General features: G+C 38.3%; 1 protein-coding gene across 7 annotated transcripts in view; it reads left to right on the top strand.

Annotated features, from left to right (window-relative positions):
• The window catches only part of ADGRF1 (adhesion G protein-coupled receptor F1), a 70,070-nt gene that overhangs the window by 44,433 nt on the left and 1,939 nt on the right, over positions 1-23,698 (top strand). For 4 of the 7 annotated variants that reach the window (XM_069065811.1, XM_069065809.1, XM_069065808.1 and 1 more), the window contains 8 exons: positions 2,545-2,696; positions 5,272-5,435; positions 7,712-7,900; positions 9,554-10,927; positions 12,720-12,761; positions 14,085-14,147; positions 19,377-19,440; positions 22,276-23,201. In XM_069065811.1, coding sequence (XP_068921912.1) covers positions 2,545-2,696; positions 5,272-5,435; positions 7,712-7,900; positions 9,554-10,927; positions 12,720-12,761; positions 14,085-14,147; positions 19,377-19,440; positions 22,276-22,349 — 2,122 coding nt within the window. In that variant the 3' untranslated portion in view covers positions 22,350-23,201. Of the gene's footprint in view, positions 1-2,544; positions 2,697-5,271; positions 5,436-7,711; positions 7,901-9,553; positions 10,928-12,719; positions 12,762-14,084; positions 14,148-15,232; positions 15,317-19,376; positions 19,441-21,188; positions 22,090-22,275; positions 23,202-23,698 lie in introns of those variants that run through there. The other 3 variants (XR_011163976.1, XM_069065813.1, XM_069065812.1) reach the window with 3 other exon arrangements.

The following is a 23,698-nucleotide window of genomic DNA, read 5'->3' on the forward strand; positions in this document are numbered from 1 at the left end:
ACTACAATGCTTATGGGCAGCAAGGTGGCACAATACTTAAAGCACTTAGCCTGAAGTTGGAAAGACCTGGGTTCGAATGCAGTCACACTAACTTGCTGTGTGACCCTGGGCAAGTCACTTAACCCTATTGGCTTCAACTTCCTCATCTGTAAAATGAGCTGGAGAATAAAATGGCAAACCACTCTAATATATTTGGGGTAAAAAAAAGTCGAACATGGTTGAAATGACTGAACAACAACAATAAAGCTTTTATTAGGCATTTAACAAATGGTTGTTTAGGTTAATTGAATTGAATTACTAAATGTGACACAGTATGTTAATGGCAGAACTGGGACAATAAGCCACATGACTTGATATCCAACCTTTTAATAATTCTACCAGGTGATTTCAAAGACATACTACTTCAGAAGAAAGATTTCTTTCAGGGCAGTATAGATACTGAGATAGTGTAGGTAGTTACTGACAATACAACTGACAAGATTATTCATCTTAGTTGGGGAATCCTAGACACTATGGTTATTGACAGCTCATTAACGAGGAATCCTAGCACCTGAATTGAGCGGGGTCAGAGAGAGGTCTAATGAAATGTCCTGTCCTTTTGAGGGGAGTCAGAAAGGTGAAAGGTGAAAAACTGAGAAACCAGGGTATTCAAAGGAGGCAGAGATTGGTATGGAGACAGGTGTCAAACACAGGGTCCACAGGTAGACCAGTGCATGACCAGATTAAAATGTAATTGAGAAATATTTAGCAAAAATAAATAAAAATGCAATAAAACATAGATAACATATGCCGTAAAACAGTCAGTATGTTGCCTACAGAGGTCCTTATGTAAGGATTTGTTGTTACTCAGTTGTGTTTGACTCCTTACGACCTCATTTGGTGGGGTATTTTTTGTTTTGGGGATTTTTTTGGCAAAAATACTGGAGTGGTTTTCCATCTCATTTTAGAGATGAGGAAACTGAGGCAAACAGGGTTAACTGACTTGCCCAGGGTCACACAGCTAGTGAGTGTCTAAGGTCAGATTTGAATTCAGAAAATGAGTCTTCCTGATTCCAGAATTGGCTTTCTTTTCCACTGTGCCACCTAGCAGTCATGTATGGATTAGGGGATCCTTTTTCTATTTCATTTTGACACCACTGTAGAAGAATTTGAGTCAGAACTGAACCTATTGACTGTGAACTACAAGCCTAAAGATAGCAGCAAGAAGGATCTGAATAGAACAGAATGACCTTTTGAAAAAGAAAAGACATCAATGATAACAGAAGGGGGATAGTCTGAAAGTAGCTCTAGGGAGCAAGGAATATATAAGCTGCTTCTCCTGACTCTGAGTGTTAGGGCATGTGAGAGAAGCAGCAGCTAGTCATGGAGAGGGTCCCTAGAGATGAATCTTGGGATAACAGGATTTGGTATCTTCAAGAGGACAGTAGATTTTTTAGAGCACCAGAAGATATAAAGATGAAGGGCACTTTGTTAGTCATCGAGGATGGTTCCAGAGGACAGAATGGAAAGGAAGAGCAGGGTCTGGGGATAACTAGAGTTGAATTTGTCATGGGCACAGGGGTGGGAAGATTTATTTTTTGAAGCAGCCAACATATGCTGTCCTAGAAGCCAATCTCACCTGCTGATCCCAGTAACTTGTTCACATGGTGGGACCTCTGTAGTGCCAGTGCAATATTTATAGCACTGATCATGACTATAAATATTCCCATATACTGCTTGATCACAAAATATAACGGACTCCCCATACATAGGATAGAACCAAAACATTTATTTGGACACCAAAAAATCAAATCCCCAAACTAGTAAGCTGATTACATCATAGTAGTAAAGAAGTTGACAAGCCATAACAACACAGAGAGCCATAGCTATCATCCTTTAGCCTTCCCACAAACCAATATTAGGTCAATGAGCTTATCTGGCTCCTTGCCTGAGTGTCCTCTCCCTCAGTTGTATAGTCTAACTCTGACTCCCAGCTTCCTGTGGGTTCTGCTTCCCTTCAGCAAACTCCTCCCACCACAGGTTCGATGTGACTACATTCAGTCTATTAGGGGAGCAGAGTTTATCTTCAAAGCAGGGAAACTTCCTGTGGGCTCTGCTCTACCCTTCAGCAAACTCCTCCCATCACAGACTCCATGTGATTACAATCAGTCTATTAGGGGGCAGAGTTTATTTTCAAAGCAGGGAAGGTGTTCAGATTCCCCCTATGTCTATTAAGGGCCAGGAAAAATCTTCAAATTCTGATTCCCATTACAACCTCCTAAGACACTTTTCTCCTAGAGGGTACTCAGGACCCAAGAGAGTACCATGATGGCCATATGACTTTGGAAAGTGGCAGCTCAAAGGGTGGGAAAAGGAGGTGGTTGATTGAGTGGCCAACACTCTACTACAAGGAAGGAAGCATCTCCTCTGTGGAGAAGAACTACATCCCCCTGAATAGAAGCACTTGGGACAAATACCTAGTTGCCTTATACTAGTTCCATCTTGGTTTAATGATACTCCATTTTCTGTTTCACATTGACTGTTCTTTCTATATGATTCTTCCAGGGAAGGAAGCATTATTGTTGGATATGAAATCATTGGTTCTAGCAACACATCTGAGCTTTTGACTGCTGTCATGCTGGTCTCTGAAAAGGTGAAATCAAACCTTAAAAAGTACTACCTAGTAGAAGAAAGCTCTTTCAGAGTGTTTGATAAAGGTAACACTATTTCTCAGTTTCCTATGCAATGGTTTGCTTTTCTCGTTCATGGGAATCAATAGCTGGAAGGGAGCTTAGAGATCATATTGTCACACACTCCTTTTATGGATAAAGAAACAGAGATCCATACAAGCTATGACTTGTTACATATCATACCTTTTTCATAAAACATATTGTCTCTGTTGTTACTCATAGAAACATGGGAAGATAAAACCTTATAATTGTACAGCATTTCTCATTAATTCATTCAACAAATACTTATGAAAGGTCTACTACAGAACTGTCTAATCCAAGATTCAACATTCCCCACTATAGCAGGGAAGCAGATTAAAATGTAAATGGGAAATATTTAACAAAACAAATAAAAAATACAATAAACATAGATAACACCATGTTTTAAAACTGTCAATATGTGGCCCACAGGTATTTTTTATGTATGGATCGGCCTCTTCCCCCTTTCTATTTGAGTCTGACACCACTGGCCCAGGTCACGCATGCAATGAGTTCTTTGAACCAGGTGCTACTCTTGATTGGATTAGGATAACTGATACTTTCTAGGCTCCACTGACTCATTTAGACATTTACTGCTTGCTGATGTGGTATTTGTCTCTCATGCAGAAGAACTATGGTATCATTGAAAGTTGTGGTTGGAATGATTGTATAACAGTGACAGGAATATGACCCCAGAGGAGACCATAGCAAGAATGCTTAACTGTCCTTTCCCGGGAAATGACTAAACTAAATCCGAACCCAAACAACTTTTTTTCCCCAGGATCCTTTTCCTCTCAGTCTTTGTTACTTGAACTCAGACCTATCTAACCCAAATTTGCCTCACTTTTTATGTCTCCATTAAATAATATTGGTAGTTGGATTTGAATGAGATCTGAGGAAGTGGGTACAGTAGAAAGACAGCTGGAACTGGAGTTCAAATCCCAACTTGGCCACTCACTATACGATGTTGGACATGTCACTTAATTTTACTTACTAATTCCAGATTTCTCATCTGTAAAATAAGGGGATTAGACTATTTGACCTTGGGGATCTGTTCCACCTCTAAATCTTTGGCCAAATAAGTGGTGTAGTAGTAGATGGAGTGCCAGGTCTGGAATGAGGAAGCTCTCAGTTCAGATCTGGCCTCAGATACTTCCTAGTTATATGACCCTGGGCAAGTCACTTAACCCTGTTTGCCTCAGTTTGATTATCTGTAAAATGAGCTAGAGGAGGAAATGGCAAAGCATTGTAGAATCTTTGCTAAGAAAACCCAAATGGGGTCATGAAGAATCAGACACAATGGAAAAACAACTGAACAACATGATTGAACTAGTCTCGTTGTTGCCTCATCTAAGCAGAGCCCTTTGCTCCCAAAACATCACAAAAACCATCCAGGTTATCACTTTGGTTATCTGTGTTTCTTTGGGTCTCAAAAATGTTAGAGCTTTCAAAAAATACTTTTATTAATGTAAAAACTCAAGACGAAGGCACACCTTAAGTTGAAGAGATTAAATGATCATCATCTAAGGGCAATGGGACTTAGGATAAATATATGGAGTAAGAAAAGAGTATTGAGAAAGGGAGGTGATGCCTGCATGGATGAAAGGTCAGGGAGAGGAGGGACATAGAGAGAACTGGAAAGTCGATCTGAGTGAATAGTGTAACCTAGAACCCCCAAATCTCTGATGTTATCTCAAACAAATTTAAATAATTATTCAGAACTAAGGAGATGATTTTGTTATTGTTGCTGTTATTTCAGTTATGCCTGACTCTTCGTGACCCTGTCTGGGGCTTTCTTGGCAAAGATACTGGAGTGGTTTGCCATTTCCTTCTCCATCTTATTTTATAGATGAGGAAACCTAGGCAAGCAGGGTGAAATGACTTGCCCAGGGCCACACAGCTACTGCACCACCTAACTGCCCTAACAATTAGAGCCAACCAAAAGTAGAATGAGCTGCCTTATTCTACTTTGAATCCACTGGGTTCATTCCCAGTAAAAATCTTCAAATGAAAGCTAGATAACCACTTATCTTGGACATTGTAGAAAAGATTCCTGGATAGCCATGATTTGGACTAGAAGGTCTATGAGGGTCCCTTCTCACTTTGATCACATCAAATGAATCAGTGGACATATTTACTCTTACTAGTGAAAAACAATATGGAGGAAAGAAAGGTCCAAGATCTGTTGTTATTGTTGCTGTTCAGTCATTTCAGTCATGTCTGATTCTCCATGACCCCATTTTGGGTTTTCTTGGCAAAGACATTGAGTGGTTTGCTACTTCTTTCTCCATCTCATTTTAGAGATGAGGAAACGGAGGCAAACAGGGTTAAGTGACTTGCCCAGGGTCACACAGCTAATAAGTGTCTGAGGCCAAATTGGAACTCAGGAAGATGAGACTTCCTGACTCAAGGTCCAGCACTCTATCCACTGTGCCACCTAGACTTACCTCAAGGCCAGTTGTAGTGAAATGGTTTTGAAAGCATAAGCCAGCTCTAGGAGACTTGCATGCATTTGGGGACCAAACATTTTAGCTCCAGCTCGCCTCTTGCCCTCCCCACCCCTGTTTGTTCCTGTTTTGCACAGCTGACTGTGACAGCATCATCTTTGGATTTGGTTCTGAGGACGACCAGTACACCCTGCCCTGCAGCGCCGGCTACGTGGGAAGCATCACTGCCAGATGTCACTCTTCAGCATGGCGATTGGTCAAGGAAACGTGTGTGCCCCCTCAGCTGGAAGAACTGAGGAAGGTCAAGTATTTCCACATCATGGGGCTTATCCCACGTTTGGGTTTCATCACTGAACAACCCTCAGTGAATGTGACAACTCCAGCTGTCCTCAGCAGGGGTCAAAGTAATTCGGTTAATTCAATGAGCAGTTAAAAACTGCCTACTAGTTTCCAGGCACTGTGGATACAATAAAATATGAAAATGGTCCTGGTACTTGAGGAGTTTGCATTCTAAGAGACAAATCCATTTCAGAGTCCTTCTGCATAGTGGGCTTAGCATAACACAGCAATTTATTGAGGCAACTGATGATACAGTGGAGAGAGCAGGGGGCCTGGAATCAGGAAGACCTGAGTTCAAATTCAGTCTAAGACACTTACTAACTATATGACCCCAGGGAAAATAAATTAATCTCTGTCTCAATTTCCTCAACTGTAAAATGGGCATAATAACAGCATGCAGGGTTGTGTTATGAGGATCAAAAGAGACAATATTTGTAAAAAGCACTTAGTATAATGACTAGCACACAGTAGGAGCTATGTAAACACATACCTCTGTCCTTTCACTTCCTCTTCAATACCTAGACCAGCCTCAGAGCCAAGGTTGGAAGTTGGGAAGTTGGGGTTCCTGAGGTGAGAGAGTCTAAGCTAGGCAGGAGATCACCAGCAAAGCAGATAATCAGAAATCCAGAATCACATACTAACTAAAGGTCAGGATGAAGCCTGGTTGTGGCATACAACATTTGTATTAGCTGTGTGGTAGAGTGGGTAAGAGCACTAAGCCTGGAGTCAGGAAGATCTGACTACAAATCCAGCCTCAGAAACTTACTAGCTGTTTGTATTGAGCTAAATAGAATTGAATTATATTATGTAGTTCTCAACAAGAATATTTAAAAGTAAGGTGATAAAAATGAAGTCATATTTGTTAAATGACCCTAAGCAAGTCATTTAACTGGCTTAGTTTCACCAGCTGTACAAAAAGGATAAGCACTTAGCCCATAGTAGGCTCTTCTTCCCATTCCCCTTCTTCATTGGCGTTACCATAATCAAAGAGAGCTTCAGATGACTGTCTTTATTATGTTTGTATCTCTCTACATGCCCAGCAGAAGGTTTTGTACAAAATAAGTTTCAATAAATAGTTGAATGAATAAGTAACTAGGTGGAGAAGACAGTCAAGAGCCAGGAGACCAAGGAAGAATTAAAAGGGTAGCAAAGGTTTTCTTTTTCTTCCTCTTCAGTTTTTGGCTGTCACCAAACACTGAGGAACACCCCCCACTGAGGAAGGGGAGAAGTAGGAAAAGGGAAAAAAGATGCCTGGCTCTTGAAAAAAAAGTATTAAAGGAACAGAGGAAAAACCCACCTTTAAGGCACTAGGAGGTACAGAGACCTTGATAATGAGGCAAACTTTTATCTTTGGGAGGTTTCTTTCATAAATTCATTGAAGCCATTCTTTCGTGAGGCCTGCAGGTGCACTCAGATAAGGATGTACACTTGGTTAGACTAGAGAGGGTGGAGGGCAGAAGTAGGAAATGGTCTTGACACAGTTCAGTGTCTAATGTTCAATGGAGAATAATGGCACTGTTACCTAAAGGGAAGAGGAAACCAGTGAGTACAGGAACTGGGTTCCTTTGGATGTTTCCAGTTCACTGGAAGGGAGCACCTGCTTATACCAGCTAACCAAAAGAGTTATGGCTCAGTGTCCATAGAAATTGATCTTGGGTAGAAAGCAAAATGGAGAAATCAATGAAGCAAATAAAACCTGGCCTAGACCTAACAAAGAGAATTAGAGACACAAACAGGCCCACATAACAATTTGTTTTGTACCTTTCTGTTTTCTTATGTGTTTCCCTACTAGACTATGAGCTTCATGAGGGGAGAGACTTTATGTTATCTAAATTTCATCTATACTCCCACCATCTAGTTCAATCTGAACATAGTAGGGGCTTAACAAGTATTTGGCGAATTGTGGTATTGAGCTAAATAGAATTGAATTATATTATGTAGTTCTCAACAAGAATATTTAAAAGTAAGGTGATAAAAATGAAGTCATATTTGTATGGTGCTTGAAAGCATGTAAAACACTTTCTTCACAATGAAAACAGAAGAAACTATTTCTTAGTTTAAGTGTGTGTGTGTATGTGTGTTTCCATCCCCTGTGACCTGTTCTTAGTAGGTGCTTAATAAATGCTTATTTAAAGGAATTCAGTTTAATTTGTTGAAAGTAGTTAACAAATCTCATGGACTTTGAATATCAAGTAAGAATTACTTTAATTTTCTAAAACTTAGACTATCCTTTTCTAGAATCTCAGTGCAATTCAAGGCAACATCACTGAGGCAGCTGTGTCTACCATGATGCAAGAACTTTCTACCATCATTCAAAAAAATCCATCCACCACAGCTGGGAGCTTAGGATCCACTGTCTCAATTCTGAGACAAATTTCCTCTCTATCATTCTCCAGCCATGTCCAACTCTCAGCCCCAACAACAAAGGTATCTGTTTCTGGGTGCTTGACAATGTTCACCCCAAATGTTTGTTTAAGTGGGTATAGTTAAGAGCTATTCAACAAAGTTGCAACAACCACCTAAAGGAATCACAGAAAGGCTAACTACTTTCTTGAACATAGGGAAAGAATTCAAGATTTACACTCTGGGGCTTGGAAGTGAGAATTATCTGTAAGTTGGCTGTCTATATGACACATGACAAAGAGAGCTGAAGCCACAATTACATGTTCAAAGCAAGATTGTTTGAGTGGGCAGAATGCTGGAAGTCAGGAAGATCTGACCTTCAATCCCTAACTCTGAGATTTCCTATCTTTGTGATTTTGGACAAATTATTTTATTTCTCTGAGCCTCATTGTCCTAATACAGATGAATGTATGAAAGATGGAAGGACAATAGCAAAACAAAAATTTGTGCCTACCAATTTTTTTTTATCTAAACTTTAAATTTGTATAATTTATGTTCACTTCCTGGAATGATGTCAAGGGGACTATGGAAGGAGTGTGTCCCCAGAACACTGGGATCAAAGAAACAGTCAGATGAGCAATCGAACAGGCTTGAAAGAATGGGGTGATATAGGGGCAGTGGTTATAAGCAGAGATGTCTGCGGGAGAGAGAGGCATACAGGGATTAAAAGAGAGAAGACAGAGTTTGTGGAAATCATATGCTTCAACCCAATTCCTTCAGCCCTAGGAAAATCCAAAATGTGCACAGCATGCATTCCCAGTTAGCATGGATTTTTGCTATCTTAACTGCAGTAAACATGGAAATGTGAATAAACACAAACTGAAACATGAATAAAGAGATCATGACTTTGTTAGTAAAATCAGTGCAATATGGGAAAAGGATTTCAAGACCAAGCTTAAATCATTCAGCCACAATCTGAGTAATATGGTAGTCACCACTGCCACCTCTGTGGGACACATTTCTCTGTACACGTATCCCTTCTGTACATATATCCCCTCCTTCACATCTGCTAAATCTCCAGTGTCCTCATAAGAGACCTAGAGTCACAAGCCCTGGAGACAGTCCCTTGATTCTGCTGATGTTGGTCACTCAACCCAAAGTTCTTCTTGTACACATCAAGGGAGCTAATTTGAGATGGTGGATTTTATGTTGTGAATTTTATGACCTATGTAATAGTTCTGGTTTTCTATCACATGGCTATACCCTTCATGATGGCCACTGACTTCTCCCTTAGCTTTGCCTTTCCTCTGACTGAGGATTATTCTCAGAGACAAAACTAAGACAGGGCAATTGTGGTTTTTCCCCAGAGACCAAAATATAAAGGACTGTAATAGCACTTTGTAGTCCTTCTGCACCATAGAAATAACAAAATTTAGCACCCAATTAGCAAGAATGATTCGTCAAAATAGGAAGGTACTAGATAGCAAATCTGGAGTGAGTTCCTCTCCTATCCTGACTTCCTCTCTCTAAACAAAGCAGTTTCCCCAAATGGCATCAAATTGGGATCAGGTAGAGAGATGATCTGTGCAGCTTGCCTCAGGCACGGTTAGTGATATGTGCCCTGGGCACAAAATTTCCTACTCATAGCTTTGGCAGTTCTTTGTTCATTTTTCACATACTTGCAATGGTTCTCCTTTTCCTTCAAAATACTAATTGAGTTCCCACTTTGTATTTCAGAATTTCCTAAGTGTAGCTGACTACCTCCTTAATTCTACAGCCATAAGCAACTGGACGGTTTTGCTGCAGGAAGAACAGAATGCCAGCTCACAGCTGCTAGAGACACTGGAAGACATTAGCATTCTGGTTCCTCCTAAAATCATGCCTCTGATGTTTTCAGGAAAATTCATTAATTGGAAAGGGGTTCTAGCAACAGCGAGCCAGAAACAGGAGGGTTACAACTATCAGATAGAACTCTTACAGGAAAACAGCTCCAAGCCTATCAGAGGGACATTGTCAATAGGCAAAGACCAATTCCAGAAATCCATTCCCCAAACTATCATCAGTATGGCCTCTCTAACTCTGGGAAGCATACTGCCAATTACCTCAAAGAGAAATGCTATAGTTAATGGGCCAGTGATATCAACCATTATCCCCAACTATTCATTAGATGAACTTTTCCTGATTTTTTCCAAGACGCACTCCAACCTGAGCAAGCCATACTGTGTATTTTGGGATTTCAGATACTTGGAATGGAATGAGGCTGGCTGCCAACAGATGAATGAAACTCATGACATGGTGATGTGTAGATGTACCCACCTGACCTCCTTCTCCATTCTGATGTCACCCTATGTCCCTCCTACCATCATCCCTGTGGTGAAATGGATCACTTATGTGGGACTCAGTGTCTCCATTGTAAGCTTGGTGCTATGCCTGGTGATTGAGGCTATGTTCTGGAAGCAAGTCAAGAAAAGTCAAACCTCCCACACCCGCCACATCTGCATGGTGAATGTGGCCCTGTCCCTTTTGATAGCTGACATTTGGTTTATCATTGCAGCTGCTTCTGATGCCCAGAAAAATGCCTCAGGAGTTTGTGTAGCTGCTATTTTTTTCAATCACTTTTTCTATCTTTCCTTATTCTTTTGGATGTTGACATTAGGCATCTTGATGGTCTATCGGATAGTTCTGATTTTCCATCACATGACTATGCCTACCATGATGGCCATTGGCTTCTCCCTTGGTTATGGCTGTCCTCTCCTTATAACCATCATCACCATCGCTGCCACACAACCAAGCAATAGCTACCGAAGGAGAGATGTATGCTGGCTCAACTGGTCAGAGAATGCCAAGCCACTTTTAGCCTTTGTTGTTCCAGCCCTGACCATAGTGGTTGTGAATCTGATGGTTGTAGTGGTGGTCTTACTTAAACTGCAGAGGCCTACCATTGGAGAAAGGCTGAGCCGAGATGACAAGGTTACCGCCATCCGCATTGGAAAGACGATAATCATTCTAACACCCTTGCTGGGACTCACTTGGGGATTTGGCATAGGAACACTAGTTGACAGTCAGTCTCTGGCTTGGCATATAATATTTGCCCTGCTCAATGCATTTCAGGTGAGAGTAATAACAGTATAGCTTATATATAAGAATCTTATTATAATTGTGGTTTAATAGAAACTATAAGGTATAAAGACATGGAGGTAAGACACATAACTTCAACTGGCCACCCAGGTCATCTTCTGGTACCTCAAACTATCCAGAAAAGTGATTTTTAAAGGAGAAATTGATGGCACAAACATATAAGATTGCCTCTTGTCCTCACCCCCAAATAGGAAATTCCATCACCTTCTTCAGCAATCCACTTCAAGAATCCCAACATTTTCAGGATATTCTTCTATATATCTAGCCTAAATCCTGCCTCCTAATGATTAAGGACACTTCCTTTGATTTGGGTGGTTTTTTTTTTTTTGGGTGAAATAGATTTTTTTTGTGTTCTTTTTTTTTAACTTGCTCAAGGTTACATGGCCAGTTATTTTTGTGTGGGTGCTGAGTATCTGAGGCTGGATCCAATCCCAGGTCTCCCGACTCTGGCACCGGTACTCTTACTCACTGCACTACCTGGCCGCCCCTTGTATTCTTCTTAAACCATCTTTTTCCTAAGCTTTGTCCTTACTAAGAAAAATGCACACACATACAGATTCCATTTAAAAGCAATGAATAAGTATTCATTGAATTGGATTTTAATACCACTATTTATTACACTATTTTAATACCACTATTACTCTCCACTCTACACACTCTTTGTCTCACTTCAACTGTGAAACATAGCGCTGAAGAGAAAACTAAGGCACTGATAATTGAGGGGTAAAATGAAGGAATCCCCTTCATAAAACCTTTGCCATGGAAACAAAGCATCAGAAAGGAAATCAAAGATGAATTAGAGAATTTTGGGTTGGAAGAACTTTGGAACTCCTGGGGTCTGAGGTAAGATTCTTAGGTAGCCAACTAGATGGATTCCCATGGGTGTGACATGAATGGAGTCTGGCTTATTTTATAGTGCAATTACTCAGGGCTCTAACAATCAATTCAATAATTCAAAATTTCTGAAGTGCCTACTATGTGTAAAGTACTATTCCATCTTCCCCAGGTCCAAGCTGGACCATAATTAAAAGCATCAACCCATTCCTCCCCATCTTCCTCCCTTCTCTGATATATCAGGATAAATTTGGGTGGTACTTGCTGACCTTTAAGTTTGGTTGACAAGGAAGCCCAAATGGGGGTAGGTTGAGGTGTATCAGTAAAGTACAGGCTTGCAGAATATGTCACAGCAGTTGCTAGGTGGAATTCCCACATGTATTGCTTCCTGGGATGATAGTGTTGGGATTCAAAGTTATGTGAAAATCAATTAAAGAATTGGGAACAACCTGCACTGGTTGAAAGAACTCCTTTGTCCTGGTATTCTCTATATCACTGAAGTCCCAGTCAGCCCCATTCAATCCCTACCCTATGTTCACAGCACTGTGCCGGGGTCTAGGACAGATATAAAGATAATACAAAGATAAACAAGATAGGATTTGGAAGTTTATAATTTGGCAGTGAAAGATAACACACAAATAATTATACTCATTATTATCATAATTATACTAATTATTAAAATTATGCTAATTATAAAACTAATAATAATATGTGCATAAAAAAGAAAAACTAATAGTAAAAAATATAGTGAATAGAGTGTACTATGTGAGATCCAATACACCTCTATCCAAATATAAGATCTGTGGGCAAAGGAAGCAGTTTAGGACAGGCCCAAGAGAATAGAGGGAGATCAAACCTTGTGAGTCTTTAGAAGTCTGTTTGGAAAAGGGTAAACAAATGAATTGTGGCTTGTATCCTTTTTATTTTCTAGGGACTTTTCATCTTGTGTTTTGGAATGCTTTTTGATAGTAAGGTATGTACATCCTTTTTTGTCCCCTATTAGTCACTCTTCTCCATTATCATCCAAAGTCACTTGCCAAGCTGGGTCTCAAATTCCTCCTCTGGGAAATGATGGGATTGGACTAGATGAACTCTAAGGTCCCTCCCAACTACAATAGCTCTAATATGAGACAGTAGATAACTTAGCTGAGACACAAAAGAACCCAACAGTAAGCATTGATTACAGTATCATTTTTTGTTGTTTTCAGTTGTGTTCAACAATTTGTAACCCTATATGGGGTTTTCTTGGCAAACACACTGCAGTGGTATGCCATTTCCTTCTCCAGTTCATTTTACAGATGAAGAAACTGAGGTAAACTGGGTAAAGTGACTTGTCCAGGGTAACAGTTAATAAGTGTCTGAGACTGGATTTGAACTCAGGAAGATGAATCTTCCTGACTCCATGTCCAGCACTCTATGCACTATAGCACCACCTAGCGCCAATATCATGCAGGACCATTTATAATACAATTTTTGAAAATGCCCAAACCAAGAGAACATTATAAAAAATTATTACAAGAATATAAATTGAATGAACATAAAAAATCAAAACTAATTAGAATGACCTGGTTTATCCTTTCAGAAGAGATATGAATTATAGAACAATAGATTTACAGTAGAAAGGGCGTTATCAGTCTAACCCTCTCATATTACAGGGGAGTCTCAGAAATAGTGACTTCCTCAGAGTCATACAGTAAGTAAATGACTAAAGCAAGATTCAACATCAGGTCTTTCTTATTCCCAGTTCATTACTCTATCCCCTAGTGAGACTATGCCTCCTTTCTCTGCACAGGTCGGAGAGCTATGGGTGTACAACTCTGCATAAAATGTGACACTTGGTTAATGTGTTAGATTCCTTAGTTTCCTGAATGGCTTCCTCCCCTCCCCCTCACTTTTGTGTTCTTTATGTTAAGGACTGGCTCTCAGGAAGGGGAAAGGGGAAGGATATTTTGGGAAGTGGATAATGATGTAAAAACAAAGGATATCTATAAACATTTCAAAAAGATAAGAAAATGACTGCCCATAAAGACAGAGCTACCTTTATGCAGAAATTCTCCACCAGCTTCTTATTCCCAACTCTGATATTTACTCTCTATATGACCTTGGGCATGTCACAACTTATCTGGGCCTCAGTTTCCTCATCTGTTAAACAAGGAAGCTGGACAGATGATTCTGTCTCTAGACTAACAATACTAAATTCCTGCTCAAAGACTATGAAAGCAGAGCAGCACCTAGCAAGTACTAGCAAACATGTGTATGAGTATTTTATTTTCAATATTCTCTGTTGCCCTCCTAGATTCGCCAACTTCTATTTAAGAAGCTGTTTCCAATAAACTCACCATCAATGCAGCCAATGAAGGTAACTTCTGATAATGAAGTACAATTGCAGAAAGGGTCTTCATGGACCCTTCTTACACAGTCACAGGAATTTATTCTGAAAAGAAGTGTCTAGTGTGGAGTCATGAAAAGTCATAAGTTTAGTAATTATAACAACTCACATGTATGTCTTGAATGAGAGAAAATATGTAAAATGCTTTGCAAACCTCAAAGCACTATATAAATGTTAGTTATTGTTATTGTATTAGTTAATGCAATACTATTTACATTTATTCATTATGTTTAATTATGAAAATATAATTAAATATTTTTGTTTAATTATGTTTAACTCTTTGTGACCATATTTGGGGTTTTCTTGGCAAAGATACTGGATTGGTTTGCTATTTCCTTCTCCGGCTCATTTTACAGTTGGGGAAACTGAGGCGAGCAGAGTGAAATGACTTGAAAGCTAGTAAATGTATCTGAGACCAGATCTGAACACAGGAAGATGAATCTTCCTGACTCCAGGCCTAGCCCTCTATCCATTGTGCCACCTAGCTACCCCATTATTAAATATTAGTCATATTTAATTATAACAATATAATTAAACCTTAATTGTTGTTACATGTAGAATATAGACTCTTCCATAATCAGATGAGGAAATTGAGGTACAGAGAGGTTAAGAAACTTGTTGAAGGTCACTAAGATAGTACATAGCAGATGCAGGATTTGAATTCATATCTTTTGAGTCTTTAAATTCAGTGCTCTTTCATCTATATCATGCTGCCTCTAGGGAGGTCAAGGAATATGCTCAATTATCTAAAATTCAATTCAAAAGTGTTTCTTACAGAATCAAAGGATTTATACTGAGAAGGGAACTTAGCCCACTCACCTCATTTTATAGGAAATTAAAGCCTTAAGTAGTTAAAGGACTTGAATAGGGTCACTTGGGTATTAAAAAGTGGCAGAATTGCAATCTGAATCCAGGTTTCATGACTCCATGTTCTTTCCTTTGAACCTTAAGATTTATAAAAGATTTAGGAACTTCTACCACTTTGCATCTCTTGTGCTGAAAGGTCATGCCCCTGCACTTCCATATTTGGATTCAGAAACTCTTTCCTCTTCTAGACACAAGCCTCAGTCATGTGGTTCTATCCTCTCCTGAGATGATGTGCTTGAGAAGCCTCTCATTGCCACCTCTTGGGTATTTGGGTAAGAACACTTGCAACTACAGCATGCCTTTGTTGCAGGGCAGGGGTTGTGGAGAGGGGCTCTTTCCCCAGTCTGTGCCTAGCTCTCCCCTTAGATCATCCTTGATAAAGTTGCTTTCTTCTTATCATAGATCCAGTTGAAAGGGATGTCCAATTCAGAGCAGTATGAGACAGTTAGATCATACCTCAGAGCCTGGAGTTCACTCAATCATCCTTAATGGGGTAATGACCAAGTTGCTACCAAGTATGTAGAACAAGGAGATATCATTAATTTTCTTAAAAAAATGTTTATGGATATGTCCAAACCCTTCTATTGGGGTATGCCCCTATCAAAGTCACAAACAATGGTTCAGCACCCTACAGCTTTAGCCAGCTGTTTGTGCTCCCTTGATTGAGGGCTATTGAATTTTAAAGCCTATATATTTTATTTTTTTGGTCAGGACCTATGATTTCATCGGTAGAAGGAAGTCCTCTCTATTAATGCAGAACAGAAGTCATTCTGTAACTTTTAGTCTTATAGCAGGGCTTCTGAACTTAGAGCCCACAGAACTCCAAGGGGCCCATGGACAGATTTCAGGGGGTCCATGAACCTGGAGAAAAATTACAACTTTTTTTTTGCTAGCCTCTAATTAAAACTTGCCATTTTCCTTCAATTCTGAAGGCAGGCAATAAACATTACTCTTTTTATCAGACTACCAAAGGGGGTCATGGAACAAAAAATAACCTCTCAACCTCTGGTTGAGAAAAAGACCATGGAGTCTAGAGAGTTTCAGTGACTTGACTTATATTGAAAAGTCAATATATGTCAGTCGTGTGACCCTGGGCAAGGCACTTACTTTCTCTGTCTCAATTTCCTTATCTGTAAAAAGGTGATAATAGTAATAATTATTACTCCTCATTGTTACTGTGGGGCCCAAATGAGATAATATATATGTATATATATGAAATGCTTTGTAAACCTTAAAGCATTATATATGCATGTATATACACATATATGTGCATGCATGTATGCATATATATGTATATACACACATATACTTATACCTATACAGACATGTGTGTGTGTGTATGTGTGGTTGAGGAACATTTTTGCATTTTTCACTTTCTAAAAATATATGTTTTTTTTCTTTTCTGAACTTTTAAAAATTATAACATGAATGTAAAATCAATGTCTCTCATGGTATAGACTCTTTTTGTTCCGTCATTAATTCTTTTTGTTCTTGCCTTGTGTCTTCTTTTCTGTATTCTTCATAGTCCATTCTCCTTCCTCAGAAAAGTAAGGAGATGGTCTTAACGATCCACTTCTCAAAAGAAGAGACTTCCTAGGTTTTCTGACTGGTGCTGCTCCCACTTCGCTTCTGACAAATTTTTTTCTTATTACTGAAGACTGAAAAATTCTTTATAGAAACACAAGGTTCCAATTTCGCTCTTTTCCAGAAGAGTTTCAAATGAACACAATAGTTAGAAATTAATTCAAGGTTTGAGGTTTTTTACTCTGGCTTTGAAATCCAACCTTGGGGAAGTTAATTCAACTGCATGGAAACCTGCACAACAAACTTGTAGTTTTGTTGTTTTTAGAAAAAGTTTAAAAAATATTACATACTTGCTAAATGACAGTAAAAAAATGCTTCTGATATTACTTATCATTCTCGAATCCCTTGTTCTACAGTAGAAGGAGCATAGGATTAGGAGAGGGGGATAATAGGGTCATAGATTTAGAGCTAGAAGCTACTTTAGGGGCTATTTAGTCCAACCACTTCATTTTACAGATGAAGTAACTGGGCTGCAATCAATATAAGAGATTTAGCTGAGGTCACACATGTAACAAGTGGTGCAACAGAGATAGAACCCAGGTCCTCTGAATCACATTCCACTATGCTTTCTGTTGCACCATTCTGTCTCCAGTTCTAGCTATCACTGTCACCAACTATGTGACCTTGGATAAGTTCCTTAATCTATCTGGATCCCAATTATCTTTTATTTGGGGGGAGGGGAAGGCAATCAGGGTTAAGTGACTTACTCAGGGTCATATAGCTAGCATCCAGTGTCTGAGGTTGGATTTGAACTCAGGTCCTCCTGACTCCAGGGCCAGTGTTCTATCCATTGGAAAATCTAGCTACCCTATCTTATCTTTTAAATGACATATGACATGCCTTTTAATTCCTTTCTAATTTTATATTTAAGTCTCAATAGTTAAGTTTATGATATGCTTTTGTTTCTTTTCTCTATTCTGTTTTTGTGCTCTGGCCTTTGAGTCTAAAAGAAAATTTTGGAAAAATAAATAAATAAACAAATGAGATGTATAGAGCAGATGATCTTCAAGGTTCTATTTTAGTTCTAACAAGTTTTTGTGAGGTTAAACTATTATTGTGATGATATTATTATGACTCTAAAAGCCTAACACTATTTATACTGGTATCTAAGAAATTGCAACCAGTTAAAAGTCTTTAACTTTTTTATGAATTAATGTTTTTAAAGGAAATTCTACATTTTCTCCATTCTTCCTCCCCCTCCCATTAAGAAAACAAGAAAAACAAAATCCCCTGTTACAATAAGTATAGTCAAGTAAAAGAAATTCCTGCACTGTCCATGTCAAAAACACACATATATAATATATACATATGCATATATAGATTGCATATCTATCTGTCTATCTATCCATTTATCTATGTCTCAATCTGAACTCAGACCTCTCTATCAGGAGGTTAGTATTTAGAGTGTTTGGACGGGAAGTGAGAAGGGAGAAAAAATAAATGCTTGATAATTGAAAAAAGAAAGAAAAAAAGGGGGAAAAGCCAAGTTGGATATTATAAAAGATTTTGTATTTCCAGCTTTCAGATGAGAATTCAAACACACACACCCATGCATGCACACACACACACGCATGCACATATGTACATACACACGCGGGCTCAAAAACCACATTGTTCTGCCAGTGCTTACCCATATTCTTAATGTTGAGGAATGATCTTTCAAAGTAGAGTAACATTAGTAAATAAATTTATGATTTGTCTTACAGAAAGGGATATGGTACAGTAGGAAAAAGTACTAGTATTAGAATCAAAAGACCTTGGTTTGAAAAATATGTGTGAATCACCACAAGGAATCCTAGGGGGATTAGAGGATTTTCATTTTTGTATCACTAGGCATAAGGGGGCTGTGCAACCCTAATTAGTAAGTAGTCCACTCATTGTCTTATTAATAACAAATACTTAAAATGTATATAGCATTTGACAATTGGGAAAAGCTAGAACATATAAGGTCAAGATGTTTTCATGGTTTCTCATAATATGTTTTCATGAGAGTGTCTTTAAAGAAGATCCTTTTATCAGCTGATGATGATGCACAAAGAGTCAGTTGACTAGTTTGAGAATCCAAAATGATAGCTCTGAAAATTTATCTATAGCAAATAAAAATAAAATGTCAAAAGTACTGTCAAACTTATAAAAGTGTCTGAAAACTGTATCATTACTGTCCAAGTATCCTCAGGATGCAGCGAAGCAAAGATTTGGTGCATCATAAAGGTAAATAGTTCCTAGGGTTCTCTAGAGCTAAGGAATATAGGAGACAATTTATAAATGGTTTTACTTATAGATATGAAAACAGACCATGGAAAAGAATGGTAGCAGTTTCCCCCCAAACTTCATTGATTGGTTGTTGGGTTTTTTTTTATATTCTCTTTCTAGTGAATATAAAAACTCAAGGACTCATTTAGGAAATTATCTTTAGGCATTTAGTATCTTTAAAAGAAAAGATTAATGAGCAACAGAGATGTAGTAAAGAGTTATTAATTGATACAAATATTTGCGATATAGAGACTACAACTCACAAAGTATCATTAACAAGACCTCTTTCTCTTTCGCTTCCTTCTCCTTCTCTTCCTCATCTTCCTTCAGAAAAGGAAAAGAGAAGACGAAAAGGAAGGCAAAGAAGAAGGAAGATGGGGAGGAGGAGAAGAGAAGGATAGAGAAAGAGGAGGAGAAGAAAGGGGAGAAGTAGGAGAAGGAAGAGAAGAGAAAAAAGGAAATTTTTAAAAATGCTGCTTTCTTTTTCTTTTGCAGAGTACATCAGATCTAGCAGTGGGACCGAAATTCCTGAAGACATTTAACCCACTACATCAAAAAGGTGAGTTCATATAAGATCAGAGTTCTTTTAAAGGGATAGTGTCCTAGGGGGAAGGATGGATATCAATAGTATCCTGTAAAGAAAATTTGAACTAAACCATCCCTGAATCTACATAGTCATAGTCTTTGAGAATTGTAAGGACCTCAGTGACCATCTTGTCTGACCCACAGCCAAAAGGAATTCCCCTCCCACCATATCAAAACTGTCAAGTGACCATTCAACCTCTGCACAAAGAACTCCAAGGAGGGTGAAATCTACCACTCACTTCTCTAGGCAGTTCATTTCATTTCAGGAAAGACAATTTTTAGGAAGCTTTTTTTTTCTCTTTAATTTCTCCTTTGCAGCTTCTACTTTCTATTCCTTAAATCAATGCCTCTCAAAGCAGCATCCTCTCTCATCTATCACATTATACTACTGACTCCTATTGAACCTAAAGACCTCTAAAATCCCAGATCTTTTTTTCCCCAGCCAGTTAATAAACATTTATTAAGTATTTACTATTTTCTAGGTACCTGGTTAAGTGCTGGTAATTCTAAGAAAGGCAAAAGACTGTGGAGCTTATTCTAATAGGGGAGACAATACACAAAAACTAAGAGAATGGGAGAGAATATATACAGATCCACACACATGTACAATACATGCATGTATTTATATATTCATGCATATATGGTAATTATATATACATATAGATAAGCATATGCCCACAATATAGTCACATATAGCTATGTATATGTGCATGCACATGTATGGTTGTATTATATATACAGATACATGTATGTGCGCACACACATATATGTATGTATGCTAGCCATTTTTCAGTTGTGTGCAACTCCTTGTGACTCCATTTGGAGTTTTCTTGGCAAAGATACTGGAGTGGTTTGCCATTTCCATCTCCAGCTCATTTTATAGTTGAGGAAACTGAGGCACACAGGGTTAAGTGACTTGCCCAGGGTAATGCAGTTAGGAAGTTTCTGAGGGTGGCTTTTAACTCAGGAAACTAAATCTTCCTGACTCTATATCCAGCACTTTATCCATTGTGCCAGCTAGCTGCCTCTTATGTATGTGTATATATACACATATCATATATGTATTCATAGGCACACATATAGATGATAGAAAGTGATACAGAAATAATATGCTAAAAAGATTTTGAGGGCTTCTCTCTTAGGGTAACTTTTATATAAGTCGAATTTCCCTAAGAAATCAGTATGAAGTTGATGTTTTTTACTTTTAAAAAGAATTTTATTGTTAAATTTTATTTTTAGAGTACCTATATGTTCTTTTTTTTTTTTTTTTAAAGAAATCAGGGTTAAGTAACTTGCTCAAGGTTACATGGCCAGGTGTTTCTGGGTGGGTAATAAGTGTCTGAGCCCGGATTCGATCCACATGTCATCCCGACACTGGAGCCAGTGCTCTTACTCGCTGTGCTACCTGGCCGCTCCTACCTATATGTTCTAATACGTCCTTCCCTATACTTCCTCCCAAAATACTATCCCTTGTAACAAAGATAACAAAGAATAAATAAATGGGGGGTAGTTTTACAAAATAAGCCAACATATCTCAAATGTTGACATTATATGCAGCATTCCACAGTCTTAGTTCCATATTTTTGCAAAAGAAGAGAAGAAGTTCCTTTTCATGATTCTTCTAGATTGGTCATTATAATTGCATGGCATGTGCTGTCTTTACGTTATAATGACCAATCTAGAAGACATACCTGACTGATTGGGGTTCTCTTTAAATTCCAGGGTAAGATACTGATCATAGGAAGGAACTCTTCCGGGAGAGTGATCCAGGAAGAGATGGAATGCTGACTATTTTGGAATGTGAACAGCAAATTATCCTTTAATATACTATGATTCTATTCTTTGTTAAAGATTCCTGTAAATGCTACCTGAAATCTTCTAGGAGAAAAGAGTCTTGTCAGAAGGCATAATAGACTATGCCAGCTTGGACACTTTCTCTCCAAGCCAGAAATGGCTTGGATATTTAGATCAATGTTAAATTAAAAAAAATGTTTTTGACAAATTTGAGCCTAAATCACAGAGTATATTATTACTACTTTTTTTTCCTTTGACAAACCTTTTCTTTTAACAGAAGAGGAAACTGAGGTACAGGAAGGGCAAGTATCTTACCAGGGTCACAAAAAGTAGGAAGCATTATTAGCAGTAGAATTTGAACCCAGGTTCTGATTACAGAAACAATATTCTTTCCTTTGTAGCTTACTGCCTCACTGCCCATATAACTTTGGTCAAGTTATTTGTCTTTCTTATTCCTCGGTTTATTTACAAAGTGAGAGTAATATGTATAGTATCTACTTCAACAAATTTTTGTGATAATATATATCAAGTGTTTTCCAAATCAAAGTGCCATATAAATCAGTTAATTACTGATACAAAGCCTGTGAATTTTGCTCTGTGGGTTAAAAATTCAGCCATCCTCTAATCAAAATCTCTTAAGTTAGTATTATAGTGAAAATCAAACTTATGAAAAGCATAAAATCTTATTTTATCTAATCTACTTGAACTCATTTCCTGAGAAAGTCAGATCATATCTATAATATCTATAGATAGATATAGATGCATAGGTAATAGGTAGCTATAAGTATAGACATGATATAGACAATGAGCCATTATATTCAAAAGAGATGATATCAGATGTGTCTATCAGGACATCATTGAACTGGTGTCTAATGGCCAAACATTTTATTTACACCTATCCTTAATACTCAGAGTTCACCTCCACAGACATGGAAAAATATTGTTGGATTATCCTGTGCATTTCAGCCTGTTGGATGCTCATCTGGTTAAATAATTTGCTTGTCCTCTCTTTCAGGCACATACACACTTTCTGGTGTAGGAGAATCCACAAGTGACATTACGCTCACTCACTTTTTATCATCTGAATGATCCTGGCAACGCAAAATTAAATAAGAATCATTCTGAACAACTTAACATTTGCAGCTAAATGTCAGGAGAGAAATTACCTTTGACATTAGGTGACTTTTATGGGATTGTTGTTAGTCATGTTAGATTACAAGGTTGGGGCCAAGACAGGGAGACCACAGATGCTCTGCCAATGCCCTTTTGTCTTCAATCAGATGGATGTTTTTCCTCTCTGGCATGATGGCTGATTGAGAATCATAGCCTGAAAGACAGGAGATGCTATTTTGATGACACAAACAGGCAGGGTTCATGTCACTTAGCGCTCTCTTGCTTTGTCTTGGAAATGTCTTAAAAATGGTGATCCTGACTTCCAAATTATTCTCATATCCCTGGGATTGGCAGAAGTCATTCAAAAAGAAAAACTTAAGACAAACAGATGAGTCTGTACTTTCTTTCTCTTAGGAGGAAATTGAGCTATATACCACCCCCCAACACACACATACACCCCATGAATGTATTGTCTTCCCCAACTTTCCACTGAAAAGGTATGCTATTTTTTTTTCTTTTTGAGTGTTCTGACTTCAACTTAAAACCACATCAAGAACACAATTATCTCCTGAACCTTGGTCCTTTCTTGTTTACTCTCTTACAACTCCTGTTCCAATGTCTGCTTCAGTGCTCACTGGTTAACTTGGATTTTGCTCTTCAAGAGTTATTTCCAGTTCAGCTAGACTGTCATTTCTTGAATTTCTGATAGATCCACTGGACCAGAGGTATCAAACATGGAGGCCACTGAGCAAGAGCTTTGCCAGATTAAAATATAATTGGGAAAGGTTTTACAAGATTAAAAGCATAATAAAACATGGATAATGTTAATTTCTTGTTTTCTAATGCAATATGTGACTTGTAGGGATGTGTGGCTTAGTGGTATCCATTTCTATTTGAGTTTGATACCATTATACTAGACAAATACACGTGGGGAATACATGTTGGTTGAAAATGATGTCCCAAGGTCAGAGCGCAGAGTAGTTTTAGCAAACTGCTGGAAAGAATCTGACTCAGTACTGCCATAGGTGGACAATGTAGCAGCATAGAAAACATCTAATTTCTCCCATTCCCATTGTCCTTGTGAACTGACTGGTGGATAGAATGCTATTTAGTGGCTAAATATCACTTTAAAAAAAAAAGAACTTTCTAAGATTTGGCTAAAAAAAAAAACATTAGCCCTTATCTGACACAGTTTATACTTGAGGGCTCATGTGGAGGGATGACCTTTTTCTCTGAAAGTTCCACATTTTCTGTAGAACAAATAATAACTTGGATAGAGCATGGGTTCAAGTGGCACATCCTAGAGCAGGAGTTCTTAACCTTTT

This window comes from Petaurus breviceps, unplaced genomic scaffold (assembly GCF_028583685.1).
Source record: "Petaurus breviceps papuanus isolate PSGF00001 unplaced genomic scaffold, PetGlider_PUasm1.0 90701, whole genome shotgun sequence".
Classification (NCBI taxonomy): Eukaryota; Metazoa; Chordata; class Mammalia; order Diprotodontia; family Petauridae; genus Petaurus; species Petaurus breviceps.